General features: G+C 35.5%; 1 protein-coding gene across 3 annotated transcripts in view; it reads right to left on the bottom strand.

The window, feature by feature from the left end:
- The window catches only part of LOC118204541 (uncharacterized), a 135,062-nt gene that overhangs the window by 83,457 nt on the left and 35,766 nt on the right, over positions 1–15,839 (bottom strand). For 2 of the 3 annotated variants that reach the window (XM_085808554.1, XM_085808553.1), the window contains exon 2: positions 183–284. The exons of the other annotated variant lie outside the window; for it this stretch is intronic. In XM_085808554.1, coding sequence (XP_085664680.1) covers positions 183–207 — 25 coding nt within the window. In that variant the 5' untranslated portion in view covers positions 208–284. The remainder of the gene's footprint in view (positions 1–182; positions 285–15,839) is intronic. 3 annotated transcript variants of the gene reach the window in all.

The raw sequence follows: 15,839 nt of genomic DNA, 5'->3' as shown, positions 1-15,839 counted from the left end.
ACATAAGGATTAATATATACTCCGTTTCTGATTTTATGCCATGTGTATCAGATGGAGATTTCTGATACATCATCTATTGAAATATTTGATATACTCTATTTATTCACTAGAGCTTCATATAATTTTGAGGAAAACATTCACAAAATATATATTTTTACACATAAGTTGAATTTTATTATTACCTTGTGAATTCTCTCGCTCTACCATAGCAAATCCATGGAACAGGAAACTCAAATCCTGTTCCCCTCCGTTTGTCAGATGCTGGTCCACAGCTGTTCTTTTTTCTGTTAAAAGCAGGAAAAAAAAAAAAAAAAAAAAAAAAAAAAAAAAAAATCATAGAAAAATGTACATACCTAAAATTTATTCCTTCCATAATACAAACAATGAAAATTGCTTAAATGGAAATATTCCAAACTGTAGAGCATGTCAAAATATTTTTTTTTTTAAAGGGGGAAGGCTCTGATAATAACTGTAAGCATAAATTGTCTTATCTGTCATTGAGTACATAAAGCACTTTGAGCTCATGTCAAACATTCGATTTAAGAGTCACAGCCATAATCGGATGTTTTTTCATCTGAGGTAAAACAAGTGATGAAAAATATGATCTTTCTATTATGTTTGCTTATTTAACTTAATATGCTAAGAATATTTGGGCTATCTGCCCAAAGGAAGAGATACCTTCGTTGATAACTTTCTAAGAGAGACTGGCTCACTTTATTTTACAGGCAACCCACCTCCCGGATTTAAACCCAGGTTAATTCCTCTATCAATTACACAGCTTTATCTGCTATTACAGCTTATGTCTGCAAGCCTTTATTTAGCTTTCCTACTTCCTGCAGCATCAAATTCCTCAGAGATAACATACTGTTATGTGCTTATGGGTTTATAACAGATTGAATGCACACAGAATCAATAACAGCTTGCTGAAATTTATTTTTCCAAAAGCGCTTTACAATTCTGGAACTCTTTACACAAAAGCACAGCTCTTCTCAGTATCACAAAGCACAATCGATAGTTACCGCTTCAAAGTACTAAAAACGCTGAACAATACAAAATGTCTCAAATGTGTAAGATCGTAGAGTGATCAGTCAATACTATGAACTAAACTGAAAGCTTCTGCTCTCTCCAGTCTTACATAGCTTTCTTTAACCATCAAGAAATTTCCAGTACCTACGATTTCTTAAAATTGCTGGAAGGCATACACAATTTCAGTTACAAAGGGATTGGACCAGTAATTTCAGTTACATAGGGATTTATACAGAGGTTAGACCAAACTGTGATAAAATGGTAGCCAAATTAGGTGACTTGGCTGATTTTTCGCCAAGTTTGATGACAAAAATTAGTTTCCAAAATTATTGCCAGCTTGGCACCATTTACCTTAATGTTAAATGCACTTAAACTTATTATCCTATTTTTCAGATGATGCCATACATTTCTTAGGCCAGTCACGTTACATTACACAACAAATACTACAATTTTTAAGTAATTTCAATAAATGTTTTTGTTGAAGTTATTTATGTTAAAAAAAAAAAGGTACTGTAATTTTTTAAGCAACATCTCAGAATGTACTTCAACTTCTACTTTGAGAAGCTCAGTTGAGCGATTTGTTGTTGACTTTACAACAAATCTTTACAACAAATACTACTAGTACTAGTAGTATTTCAAGAAAAACCTCTGAAAAATTGTACAGTAGAAAATAACAGTAGTAAAAGATACAGTAGAAATACCTTTACCTGAACCTATAATACAGTTACCTGAAGCTGAAAATGAGGGGAAGCAAGATCAAGAAGATTCAGAAGATCAAACAAGTTCTGAAAGTGAAAATGAAGATGAAAACGAATCACCTGCTATGAACTTAAGAAAGTGCAGAGCAATAAAAAGGCCTAATCGTTTAGAAGACTATGTGATGGCATCTGAAGTTTTTATGTGTGATGTGTATGAACCACAGTCATACAAAGAAGCCATTAATTGTAAAGAACAGGATTTCTGGAAAAAGGCCATGGATTGTGAAATTAGCTCCTTGAAGGAAAATCACACCTGGACAATAGATACTCTTCCAGATCAAGCAAAAGCTCTTCCTTGCAAATGGGTCTTTCAAATCAAGAAAAATCCAGATTACACCATGGATAAGTACAAAGCAAGACTTGTCATTAAAGGCTGCAATCAAAGACAAGGTATTGATTACGATCACACCTTCAGTTTAATCACAAAGCTAGGAACTGTGCGTTCACTCATAAGCATTGCAGCTAGCGAGAATATGCATCTTATGCAATTTGATGTTTCAACTGCCTTCTTGTATGGTGATCTAGAGGAAACCATCTATATGAATCAGCCTGAAAGATATAACGATGGTACCAATAAAGTATAGAGACTCAAGAAAAGCTTGTATGGGCTAAAAAAAGCTCCTCAATGCTGGCATAAATGTTTCAGAAAATTCCTAATGGACCTTGGGTTTAAGGTCAGTGAAGCAGACCTATGTCTATTCATTCAAAAAGAAAACGGTAAGAAGCTACTCATAACACTCTACGTGGATGATGGACTGATTGCTGCTACTGATGAAGAAGATTCCAGAAACTTTATAGAGCAGTTGAAGTTGAAGTTTAAAATCACCAGTAAGCTAGCTTCATATTTCCTAAGACTAGAAATACAGCGTCTTGAAGATGGAAGTATTAAGATAGGACAAGAAGAACATGCCACAAAGATCCTTCAGTGGTTTGGCATGAGTGACTGCAGACCAGCTCATACATCCATTTTGAAAGATAAAGTAGTTTACACAGAAGAAGTTAATGAAACAGATATCCCTTACCATGAAGCTGTGCATTGATGTATTTGATGATGGGGACAAGACCTGACTTGGCATACTCTATTAGTGTTTTGACATGTAAATTAGAAAATCCCTCTAAAGAAGACTGAATCAAGGTTAAGCGTGTATTTAGATACATTGCAAATTCCAAGCAAAAATGCATCGTTTATAAATCAGGCTATAAAACAGGTATTTTAGAATGTTTTAGTGATGCTGACTTTGGTGAATGTATTCAAACAGGCAGATCAACCAGTGGAGTAATATGCTTGTATTCAGTTGAAACACTATCTTGGTAGAGCCAACGATAAGCCATGGTTGCAACATCAACTACAGAAGCTGAGATAGTTGCAGCAAATGAAGCTGCAAAAGAGGTCATTTGGCTGAATAGACTGATTAATGGTGTTTCTTCCTTGAAACAAGTGTCAACCATCTATGTAGACAACAAACAGTGCTGCAGTAAGACTAGCTCAGAACACGGAGTTTCATTGCAGGACCAAGCACATAAGTCTAAAACATTTTTTCATACGTGAGAAAATTCTGGAAGGTAAAATCAATGTGCAGCAGATTTCAACAGAAGTGCAAGTTGCAGATTTGTTGACCAAGCTCTTGCACAAACCAAGACTCTTGATGCTATGTGAAAACATTGGACTACTATAAATTATAAACTTTGATTAATTTAGAATTCTAATTTAAAAGTGTGATTTTTTTTCTTTTTAATAAGGGGAAGTGTTGAAGTTATTTATGTTACAAAAGAAAAAACAAGGTACTGTAATTTTTTATTTTATATATTTGTTTGGCAACATCTCAGAATGTACTTCAACTTCTACTTTGAGAAGCTCAGTTGAGCGATTTGTTGTTGACTTTGTCATATAACTTAACTTGCATTAACCCTTTGACGTGCGGTGGCTGCGCCCTGAAACCACCAATTTTCGAATTTTTTTCTTTTCTTCCTTCCGAAATTTTTGAGTGAAAATCAATTGATTACTGAACTTATACCTCTAAATAACACAAAATGACTGCAGAATTATACATGTTTTAGGTCTTACTTCAAATCGGATGCCTTTTAAAATTCATTTTCAATGAGACAATATAACTTCCTTTTATTAACATAAACAACTTTAAATTTCAAAAGTTATTCATCCCACATCATGATTTCTATCATAAACAATAAAAATAGCAATATTTAAACTACATATATATAAAAAAACCTCTATATGTATGGCATTTGCTTTGTGGTTTCAGGGCGCGACCACTGCACCACTAGAGCATTGTGGCTCGGTAGTTGCGCCTTGAAACCACTGCTCTTCACAATGGCGTTTGCTTGCTTTTCATATAGGAATGTTTATTTTTACCCGGATATAGATAAGGGGTTTTGAAATCACAGAGTTATTTTATTACTAAACAATACATGCACCTGCCCAGTAAAAAGGTCTTTCTTTTCCAGAGACTTTTCTCTGATCTCAACACACTTGCTCCTCAAGCTAGTATTGTGATTTTATAAATTATTTCCTGTAGTTTAAATTTAATGTAAATATACTTTGCTGTAATTAAAAATAGAAATTGCGTAAAGTTTTATTTAAATTAAAAATATTTTCTGAATATTTTGGGACGAAATACGAATAAAATAAATATGAATGGGAAACAAATGATCCGTATCAAAGCCAAAAAGACCAAGCCCCTCCTCATTAACATAAAAAACCACAAATTTCATGTGCCAAATGAAAAGAAACTAAATAACGCTGGACATATACCAGTGAAATTTAGATCCAATCAGTGTACATTTTGTAGCACAAGGAAGAAACCTCATAGAAGAAGGTGCATGTGGCGAAACGTGCAATGTGGGCATGCACTTACCAAAAAGATAAAACATGCTTTGAACAGTGTCGCAAAAAATATTTGTTCTTTGAAATAAAAAAAAAATGCACTCTTTTTTTTAACCTTATTTTACTGTGTTTTTTAATCCATGTAGCCAAACGTCCTTATTATGTAGGTACTTTCACTGCTATAGAAAATTACATAAATGTTTATTTTTTAATTTTTACTTTGTAAAATAATGTAAATATAAATATATATATATTATATTATGCAATTCCTAAATGCATTTTTTTTTTCAATTCGTAAATTTCGACATTTATTGGAAACGCGCACGGAGAAAGGTAAGTTTTTTTTTCCCTACTTACCTCGGTAAGTTGAAAAGTCCTAGACGCGCGGTGGTTTCACAGTGCGACCACTACCCACAGAACAATTGGCAAGAGTAGATTTTTTTAAATTCATATATTATTTGTCTCTAGGATCATAATATTCAATTTCTAGAGTTTTTAGTTAAAAAAATTATAAAAATAATATTGCGCGCGTCAAAGGGTTAAAAGCATGAAGGAATTAGAATTATGGATTAGAAAAACGTTTAGCAAGATTCTTATTCAATTTTAGCATATTTAATCTTAATATGCAATAGTTTTACATATATATGATAAAATACTAAATTAATAAATAAATGCATGCACTTACACATTTATACACACATAGAAGCACAGTTTTAATATACTACTTATGTTCTATACACTATGACTATGTACTATGGCTACAGTAAGGGTTTAGCCTGTTGTAATGAATGACTTAAGGTTTAGAATTTGATGACTTAACAGATGTGAACTATGTCGATGGTCAGACTGTTCAGGACTGTCCAAGGGTGACTAGTTTGGGAGAATTGGATTCCATAGCCACACACTGTCACCTTCACTAAATCTATGTCCTCTAGCGCTCATGCTGTATCCTGTTTTCATCTTCTCTGTCGCCAAGAGCACTTGCTCTCATGCAAATCTGTGTGTCATTTCAAACCATGAATGGCGATCCTGAACGTTTCTCAGGTGATGTAGGCATAACTACACTGCGACCAAACAACACATCACGAAGGAAAAGAAGGTCATGCCCAAAGAACATCTGGGATGGGGAACAGACCGTAGTCTCATGGACAGCAGTGCAACAGACCAGTAAGAACAGAGGTAACTTTTGGTCCCAATGCTGTTAATTTCTGGAAACCATCAGCGACAGGTTATTAAGGATGGTTCGATTAAACTTCTGTACCACGGCATTTGACAGTGAATGTAAAGTTGTGGTTTGGGTTTTGAAAATGCTCAGTAGTTTACAGTGTACTTTAATTACAACTGAGATAAAATTCCTTCTCTGATCAGAATATAAGTAAAGAGGCACTCCAAACCTGAAAATCCAATACTTTACCTTTGTTATAGTGACAGCCCCTTGATCAGAGATAAGGTACTCTTCAAACCACTTCGTAAAATAATTAATTCCAACAAGGATGTATTTATTACCACATGCAGATCATGGCAGAGGCCCAGGATGATAAAAGTGATGCATTCAAAAGGCGCTTCAATATTGCAACATTGCAGATTTCCTCAGCTGCATGAGTACTTTCCAGCCTGCAAGGGAATCACATGACTGGCATCATTATTGCACATCAGCCCTAGTTTTACTCCAGCAGAAAATTTCTCGAACTGCACGCAAAGTGTAGATTCAACAAATCTAAGTTATTTTCAAAATGGCCTCCTGCTAGACGGCTATGTAATAAAGGTTGTCCAGGATCCTGGAAGTATGAGCTACCATCAGAATGCCTACCCATGATCTGACTGAAACTTATGGTACAAGATACTGTTCCAAATATGAGGCGAGTCCCAGACAGCCCAATTCTGTTTTGTCACAGGGTTACAAATTGAAATGACCTGCCAGGAAGATTTATTATTTGGAGACACCTTTAGGCAAATTATGGGTTTAATATCTCTGCCTCTTAACTGGTCTTTCCTGACTTCTTTGTCACTCTATGGCTTGCATCAGACAATGTTGAAACTGTAACTTGACGTGCGACTGGACTAACCAGCTCATATTTCATTATGTCCCTGGAACAATATCGGCAGCATCTACTAGACAGGGCGTTGGCATTTCCATGTGACAGACCTTTCCGATGATGGATGGCGATGTCATAATCCTGCAGTCTTTGTATCCAACTGGCTATTCTGGGATTCTTGAAATTTAAGAACCGGGTCAATGATGCGTGATCTGTTTTTAGGAATTTTCTGCAGTAGAGGTAATGATGGAAATGTTTTAAAGCTTTAACTGCGGCGTGTGTGTGATTAAGCCTCGAGGGCTATCTGCCTAAGGGAAGGAATGCCTTCGTGGAGGATTTTCTAAGGGAAACTGGCTCGTATACACGTTACACATGGGGAAAACCCCGAAAACACCCATGCAGCCAGCCCGTTCGCGGGATTCGAATCTTGGACCGAACTACCAGTGTTCAGCGACTTTACTGCATGGCCGCTGGTGGGCCTCCTTTAACTGTGGTAAGCAACTCTTTTTTGGTGAGGCAGTAATTCTTCACCAGTTTAGATAGATATTTCTTCAGTACGCTTTAACATACTCTTGACCGTTTATTTTTTGGAACAAAAACAGCATCAATACTCACACTGCTTACATCCATGTCAAGAATAAATGCCCAGCTGAGGACATATAAGGATTGTAACAGATGTTAAAGTCATCTTCACTTTATAAAATGCATTCTTTTGTCTACAAGAATTTTTGCATGTTCTTCACCAGTACGTGAAGGCATTTGTGGAGGAAGAAAATTCCTTTACAAATCTCCTATATTAAGTGCAAAGCCTCAGGAAACATCTCAGCTGACAGACAAGCCGGGGTGTCTCCTATCTTCAATCAATTGGTACAAAAGTAACATTCTCCATAAGGAATCTCACACAGAATTATAGAGGTAAGGTGAGAAGCAATTGTGGCTGCTAATAACTAGTCTAGCGATAGTTTTTTTTTTTTTTTTTTTTTTCTTTCCAGTTGGTAAACTCTGGCTTTAGCTTGTAGGGTTTATATTTATTTTAACTAACATTAATTTTAAGCTATCTTTCCTGTCAAGCCTTTACTTTCCCCTAGAATTGCCAATGCCAGAGTATGTAAATTGTAGTAGAACACGCAGAGTATTCAAATTTTAGCAGAAGCAAATTGAGTTTAAATAGAAGGGAAACGAGATTGTAAGTGTGCTTCTTGAATTGCGAGCGTGAAGGTTGCTAAGTAGAAATTTAAGAGCCACCCGTTTCGGCCTGTGTGCCTATTTCGGCAGTTCGTTGAATCTTTCAACTTCTTAATCAGTAAGTTTGCTGAATCTCAGCTGTATCTTAAAACGCGGTTAAGTTAGTTACGATTATAGAGCCTCGTCGATAGTGATTTCGTTATTTATTCATCCTGTCATTTATTTTTAGTTGTACTTTTCTATTTTGTTAAACCGCCGGGTCGGCGTAGTTTGTGAGCGTCAAGTGAATGCAACTGTGATTTCTAAAGTGAAATAAAAAGGGATTTAAAACCGTCTTACGAGTTTGTGTAATTTACAGTTTATAGCAGTCACTACTACTGTTGCTGATAAGTTGGGGCCACGCAACATTATATTGGCGCTCGAACACCTTACGAACTGAGATGGCCGAAAACTGGACGGAAGCTCCTGTACAACCCCAACAACAAGAAATGGCGAACCAGTTAGAAGGATTTGGATACCTGGTCCAAACGATGAGAGCATCTATCAAGCCAAACGTCAATTTCGACGGAAAAAATTCGGTGGCGATATTCTTAGAAGGCCTCGAAAAACATTTCCAGTTATACCCTGTGCCTGAAAGACAAAAAGTTGCCATTGCCACGTCTGCACTAAGAGGACAGGCCTCACTATGGTGGAAGAGTATAGGGAAATTTTTATTAGGAGAATTCGGAGGCCAAACATATACCTTTGAAAATTTCAAAATATCATTATTAAAGGCATTCCCCATAGTGAAAGACCGAGCAAAGCTAGAAGCCGAACTGTATAGTTCAACGTAATATAGAAGATCTGACGGACTTCATTCTGCAAAAAGCTAAGCTGACCAGCATGCTGTATGGGAAGAAACCCGACGTGGAGATTATTTCAATAATCTTACCAAGATTGCTACCTACTGTCCAAGATTACTTAGAAATCCAAAATCCAAGCACCCTTCAGGAACTCTTCGAGTTGGCGGTCAAGTTCCAAAACCGCAGAATAGCGGAAAAATCTAGAGGGGCATCGTACTCTCAAGGTCACCGAAGGCAATCCTCAAATCAACAGACCGGAAACACAAATCGCTCTTATGGGGGAAAGAGCTATCAAGCCAACTCATCGAACCTCGAAGGTCAAGGCTCAAAAAGGAAATTCGAAAACAAACATCCGCGTACCCAGAAGGCAAAAGTTGAAAGGAAAGCTTTAAACGAGAAGAGGGGCCTGTAAAAGCGAGGGTCCAGACCCCGGAAGTTTCGAAAAAACCCTCAAGAAGATACCTAAATACAGTCGTGGTAAAGAATTCACAATTATCGATTATACATGTCCTGGTTGGCGATGTACCAGCAGGAGCCCTTATTGATACAGGGCCAGAAGGTAATTTTATGAGTGATACATTTTTCAAGAAGAATTTTAATAGGCTACGATTATTTAAAAATAAAAACACAGAAATTATAGCGGCGCAAGGAAAAACCTGTCAATGTATTGGGAAATTATCATTAAAAATACAGGTAAAACATGAGAGCCTCAAAGTATTAATTTTTGTGGTGAAAAATTTGCAGAGTCCAGTCATCTTAGGCATGGAGTTTCTAAAGGCCGCGAAAGCCAAACTAAAGTTTCAGGAAAATTCGATTATGCTGGAAATGGATCGGAGGGTGGTGGAGCCAGTGAAACAACCGCAGGTAGACCTTAGCCATTTGAATGACCATGAAAGCCATGCCATCCAGCAAGTGGTGAGTACTTTTTCAAACTTGTTTTCAGAAAGGCCTGATAGCTGTCAAATAGTTACGCATGAGATACAGTTAACTGCCGAAAAACCCTGTAGGACTAAACCTTATCGCTATGATAAACAGAAAGACCTAATTATTGAAGAACATATTCAGGAAGTGTTAAAGAACAAAATAATAACGCCTATAAATAGTGAGTACGCGAGTTCAGTCGTACTATGTACGAAAAAGAATGATTTCCCTCCTTCGGATAAAAGGGCTTGGAGGTTTGCTATCGATTACAGAAAGCTTAATAGTATTACTAAGTTCCCGGTTTACCGGTTAGAAAGATTAAGTCTACGAGATACATGACTACGTTGGACTTAACGTCTGGATACTATCAAATAGCTATGAGATCTTTAGATATACATAAAACCGCGTTTATCACAAAATCGGGCACTTATGCATTTTTACGCATGCCCTTTGGGTTGTGTGGGGCCCCGTCAACATTCCAGAGAGCTATGGACATTGTTCTAAAGCCTGTCCTACGAAAATTGACTTTAAATCTATCTAGATGATATAATTATAATGAGTAGTACATTGGAACAACATATTAAAGATTTGGAAGAGGTTTTTTAAATTATTAAAAGAGGCCGCTCTTATAATTAACGCAGCAAAATGCAAGTTCGCGACTAAAGAACTTAAATATTTGGGTTATAAAATCTCGCAAAAGGGTATAGAAACTCAGGATTCAAAAATAAAAGCCATCAAGAATTTCCCACCTCCCAAGACCGCCAAGAAATTTTCTTCTTTCCTTGGGTTATGTTCTTATTATCGGTCGTTCATAAAAGATCTTGCGAACATTGTTGAACCGTTGCTAGTAATTAAAAGAAAAAAAAGTAAGTTGACGTGGACAGCAGAAGCAAATACAGCATTTGAAAGGTTAAAAGAAGCACTCATCAATGCCCGTTTTGAAATTCCCGGAAGGGGACGAAAACCTGGAAATTGAAGCAGATGCGTCGGACTATGCCATAGGTGCGATCCTCATGCAGAATGGCCATCCTTTGTCATTTTTTAGTAAAACTTTAAATTCTACGCAAAGGAATTATACAGCTACAGAGAGAGAAACATTAGCCGTATTAATGGCTGTACACAAATTTCGAGTTTATTTCAGCAAAGCGCCAGTAACAGTCTTTTCGGATCATGCGGCCGTTGGTAGACTTTACTCGGGGAAATCCTAATGCCCAGGTTAATAAGATGGGCTTTAAAACTTCAAGAATATAATCTAATAATTAAATATAAACCGGGTAAGGAAAACAATGTTGCTGACGCACTATCTCGAATAAAACTGGACGATGAAGGCAATGAACTCAAATGCGCTGTGTTGACTTCAAAAATTTTAGATTCTAGAGAAACAATTATTGCTGAATTGAAAGCTGATCCTGAATTTGGAAGTATCTATGCGTATTTGAAAGACCCCGAAAGCTTTGAACACACAGATATCGATGTAATGAGGAGTAGAGCAGAAAACTATGAAATAATAGATAATTTATTGTTTTGTACAAAAGCAACAAACGAAAATTTCGAATATAGACCAGTCATCCCAGCCTCGCTTGGATTAAGCATTTTGAAGGAATTACACGACGCAAAAACAGCGGGTCATTTAGGGGTCAGAAAGACTTTAAAAAGGGTATGCGAGGCGGTATATTTCCTGCAATTATACAAAATAGTAACTGCGTATGTCAGATCCTGCAATCAATGTCAGTTAATAAATGATATTAATTACAGCCCGGCCGGGTACTTAAATAGCATTCGCGCTACATTTCTGAATGAAATTTTAGGCATAGATCTTCTTGGTCCTTTTCCCCAGAGTGAGTTAAATAAAAATCGTTTTCTTTTAGTAATTGTAGATCATTTTTCAAAATGGAAAGAAATTGTCCCACTTAAACGTGCGTCAGCCAAAACAGTCGCAGATGCATTCTTACACAGATACATTTTAAAATACGGTGCACCGATAAAAGTCATTACCGATAACAGTAAACAATTTGTTAGCCAAATATGGTGGAATTAGAATGAATGTGTTTTGTAGGGTTCTCCACCTACACTTGAATTTTAAGAATATTAAACATAGCTCATCACGTTTCAGTATGTCGGATTAAGGTGTGTCATATTTGGTCGTTTGTATGCTAACAGATCATTGTGGTTAGGGGAAGTGTTGTAATACAAAAACACGAAGATTCCCGCTTGACATCACACATGGTGGAGAACCAGGGTAAAGTTAAATTCATGTTTGAATATTTGAATGAATGTGAATGTAAGCAGTTAAATAAGGAAAAGAAAAGGATAGAAAACAAAAATGTATCGAGTGTTAAGAAAGTGTAAATCATAATGTATTTCGAATATACTGATACTTATTCCTTCCAGATCCTGGAAGGAAGAGAAAAATGTTGAGTGATGAAGACCAAATTCCAGAAAGGATCCTGTAAGAAGATATGGTAATCTAACATCTACAGAAATGATTATAATTGTTGTAGGAAACAGTTTGTTTTACGTAAACGGAGCTCTTGAGTTTTAGGTTAGTATATGGAAACTTTTTCAACAGGTCGTTTCTAGGACCTGCTTCCAAGTTTACCAAATTCTGGCAGCGACAAATGTATATTTATTTTAAGTTTAAGCTTTCTTTCCTGTCAAGCCTTTACTTTCCCCTAGAATTGCCAATGCCAGAGTATGTAAATTGTAGTAGAACGCGCAGAGTATTCAAATTTTAGCAGAAGTAAATTGAGTTTAAATAGAAGGGAAACGAGATTGTAAGTGTGCTTCTTGAATCGCGAGCGTGAAGGTTGCTAGGTAGAAATTTAACAACCGTGCGTTCCGACCTGTCGCCTATTTCGGCAGTTCATTGAATCTTTCAACTTCTTAATCAGTGAGGTTGCTGAATCTCAGCTGAATCTTAGAATGCGGTTAAGTTAGTTACGATTATAGAGCCTCGTCGATAGTGATTTCGTTATTTATTCATCCTGTCATTTATTTTTAGTTGTACTTTTCTATTTTGTTAAACCGCCGGGTCGGCGTAGTTTGTGAGCGTTAAGTGAATGCAACTGTGATTTCTAAAGTGAAATAAAAAGGGATTTAAAACCGTCTTACGAGTTTGTGTAATTTACAGTTTATAGCAGTCACTACTACTGTTGCTGACAAGTTGGGGCCACACAACATTATAAGCTCTTAACAACTGGACTTTAACATATTCACTAGTTTCAACTTGAAAGAAGTCTACAGCCACACAGGCATACATGCTTGCATCACAGAAGAAATGTGAAGAATATTTTTCATTGTCATCACCGATTTTGAGATATCAAGGAACGCACACCTTTTCTATTAGTTTCAGAGTCAACCTTTTCCTCCCAATTCAACTTCCTCACCAAAGTTCTCTGCAATAATAATTTCGGGAACCATGCACCAGAGCAAGTAACACAAATGGGATCGAAGGTGCAACAAGCAGCAGAAAGTATAATTTTCTTTGTGACCTTTTCTACACAAAGCTCCCTCAAACAAGTCATACTGATACCCAACATCTGCATCTTTATCCCAAACAGATTTGTAATGAAAGTGATTTCATCGTTGAAATCTGTACATTCCCAGCTTCTTAAGTCAAATTTTTGTTCATTGATTGCAACTTTAACGAAAATCTTTAATTCTTGTTCGCTCGGCACACTTCTGACACAGTTATCCATGTAGAAGCATATCATAAATAATTTTAATGCATTCTTTGGATATTTTACATCTTTACATTCTAAATACTTTACAAATGATGTAGAATCACAATTCCAAGCAAGAAAGGGCTACACAACACACAAAACACTACACAGGGATGTCAAAAGTGCTTCAGTTGGCTAGTTCTCCAATCTACAAAAACCACAAACAGTCTTTATCAGAAGGTGAAATATAAATTTGTAGAAAAGCTTTGAGAACGTTGGCTATAACACCAATTTTTTCCTACTGGAAACAATACACAAAATTTGGTAATGTAACATTTAATATTTAGTAATTTGTAAATGACAACATTTAATATTTAGAATCTTCTAAATAGCAACATTTTTGGACACATATAAAAAGAAAATTATGTCAGCATTGCAGTTCTATGTAAGACATAATATGCTATGATTTTAAATATGTAGTTTAAAAAGTTAAAAGTACACCCTCTTTATTTTATATGGTGTCAGAAGTGTTTTGATTTTAAAATGGATAGTTTAAAACTACCAGAGTGGGTGAAATTTGAAGGAAATCTTGCTTCAAATAGGCAAAGATGGCTGCAGTCATTCGAAATATATGAAGCAGCCAGTGGATTACATAATAAAGAAGAGAATGTAAGAGTTAATACTTTTCTTCATGTAATAGGAATTCATAGTCTCAAAATATTTCCTATAGAAAGTGGTAAAGAAATTAAATTAAATTAAATTAAGACAAAATTTATGGACTATTTTATACCTAAGAAAAAACTAGAAATCAAAGAGTCAGAAACCGTAAATGAGTACGTAACTAACCTTCGAAATAAACGTAGAACATGCAAGTTTACTTAACTGATAGTCTAATAAATCATAAAATTATTTGTGATATTAAAGATGATGTAGTAAGAGCAAGATTGTTACATGAAATACAATTAACATTAGAAAAAGGGTTGATCTTTGGATTATGGTAAATTGGCGATTTTTTGGCGAAAATTTGGCGACCAACTCTCCTACAGCAACCCTCTATTTTTTTTTCCTGCCGCCATTTTGTCTTCATGAAGTAAAGACATGTTTCTTTTCTTTTTATCTACTGAACACTTCTTTCAACAATCTACTAGCCGAATTACACTTATGCTAGAAATTTTATCTAACAAAACTGCTTAATCATGACAAATATTCACTGCAAAATTGGGAAAAAGTGCACAATACCATACTCCTTACGCGTTTTTCAAAATAACACATACACATAAACCATGTACACGCCGACTTATTTTTACTTAAAAAAACATTCCAGAATTGCACAAAAATGGCATTGCTCACACTCTTCACTATATCCATGTACACTGCTTTTTTCTCATAAATTAGAAAAATTTCACGAAAATACATGACAATTTTCTCAATCTTTAAACCCGGTAAAAAGAACATATATGAAATTACCTAATCGCGAAAAAGTATTTACCCTTTCCAAATATGAACATTTCCACATATAAAATAAATAAAATATCCAAAAACCTCTAAATCATCTATTACATTATACACGTCACCAACGAATTCATACCGCAAGCATTACAAATACTTAGTATCAAAAATTTAAATTATTTCCATGCACGTTTACTTCAACTTAAACGTGTACCAAATTCCTACAAACATAAAATTCACAAAATAACTATCATTTAATTAAAATATCACTAAACCATGTACACGTCGACTTATTTTTACTTAAAAAAACATCCCAGAATTGCACAAAAATGGCATTGCGCACACTCTTCACTATATCCATGTACACTGCTTTTTTCTCATAAATTAGAAAAATTTCACGAAAATACATGACAATTTTCTCAATCTTTAAACCCGGTAAAAAGAACATATATGAAATTACCTGATCGCGAAAAAGTATTTACCCAAATATGAACATTTCCACATATAAAATAAATAAAATATCCAAAAACTTTTACCTCTAAATCATCTATTACATTATACACGTCACCAATGAATTCATACCGCAACCATTACAAATACTTATTGTCAGATATTTAAATTATTTCCATGCACGTTTACTTCAACTAAAACGTATACCAAATTCATACAAACATAAAATTCACAAAATAACTATCATTTAATTTAAATATAATTAAATTCAAAAACACTACTTAAAATATAAATGAGCACATACATTAAATTAATACATACATAAATACCCATTTCGAATTCACTTTAGTTACAGCCATGGGATCCAAAAATTCACGAACACTGTTTCACACAACACAGAATAAAGCCAAATACAAAACTTCCAGATTTTTTCCCGATTTCCACCCTTTTCCGATTAAAGAACCGTAATTCGTCCATTAATATCACATGACATATCCCATGTAGTAGAACACGCAGAGTATTCAAATTTTAGCAGAAGCAAATTGAGTTTAAATAGAAGGGAAACGAGATTGTAAGTGTGCTTCTTGAATTGCGAGCGTGAAGGTTGCTAAGTAGAAATTTAAGAGCCACCCGTTTCGGCCTGTGTGCCTATTTCGGCAGTTCGTTGA

The sequence above is a fragment of the Stegodyphus dumicola genome, chromosome X1 (assembly GCF_044657685.1).
Source record: "Stegodyphus dumicola isolate Sdum_Otavi_A_Nest chromosome X1, ASM4465768v1".
NCBI lineage: Eukaryota > Metazoa > Arthropoda > Arachnida > Araneae > Eresidae > Stegodyphus > Stegodyphus dumicola.
The sequence above is the reverse complement of the archived record's forward strand: the minus strand, read 5'-3'. Positions and strand labels throughout refer to the sequence as shown.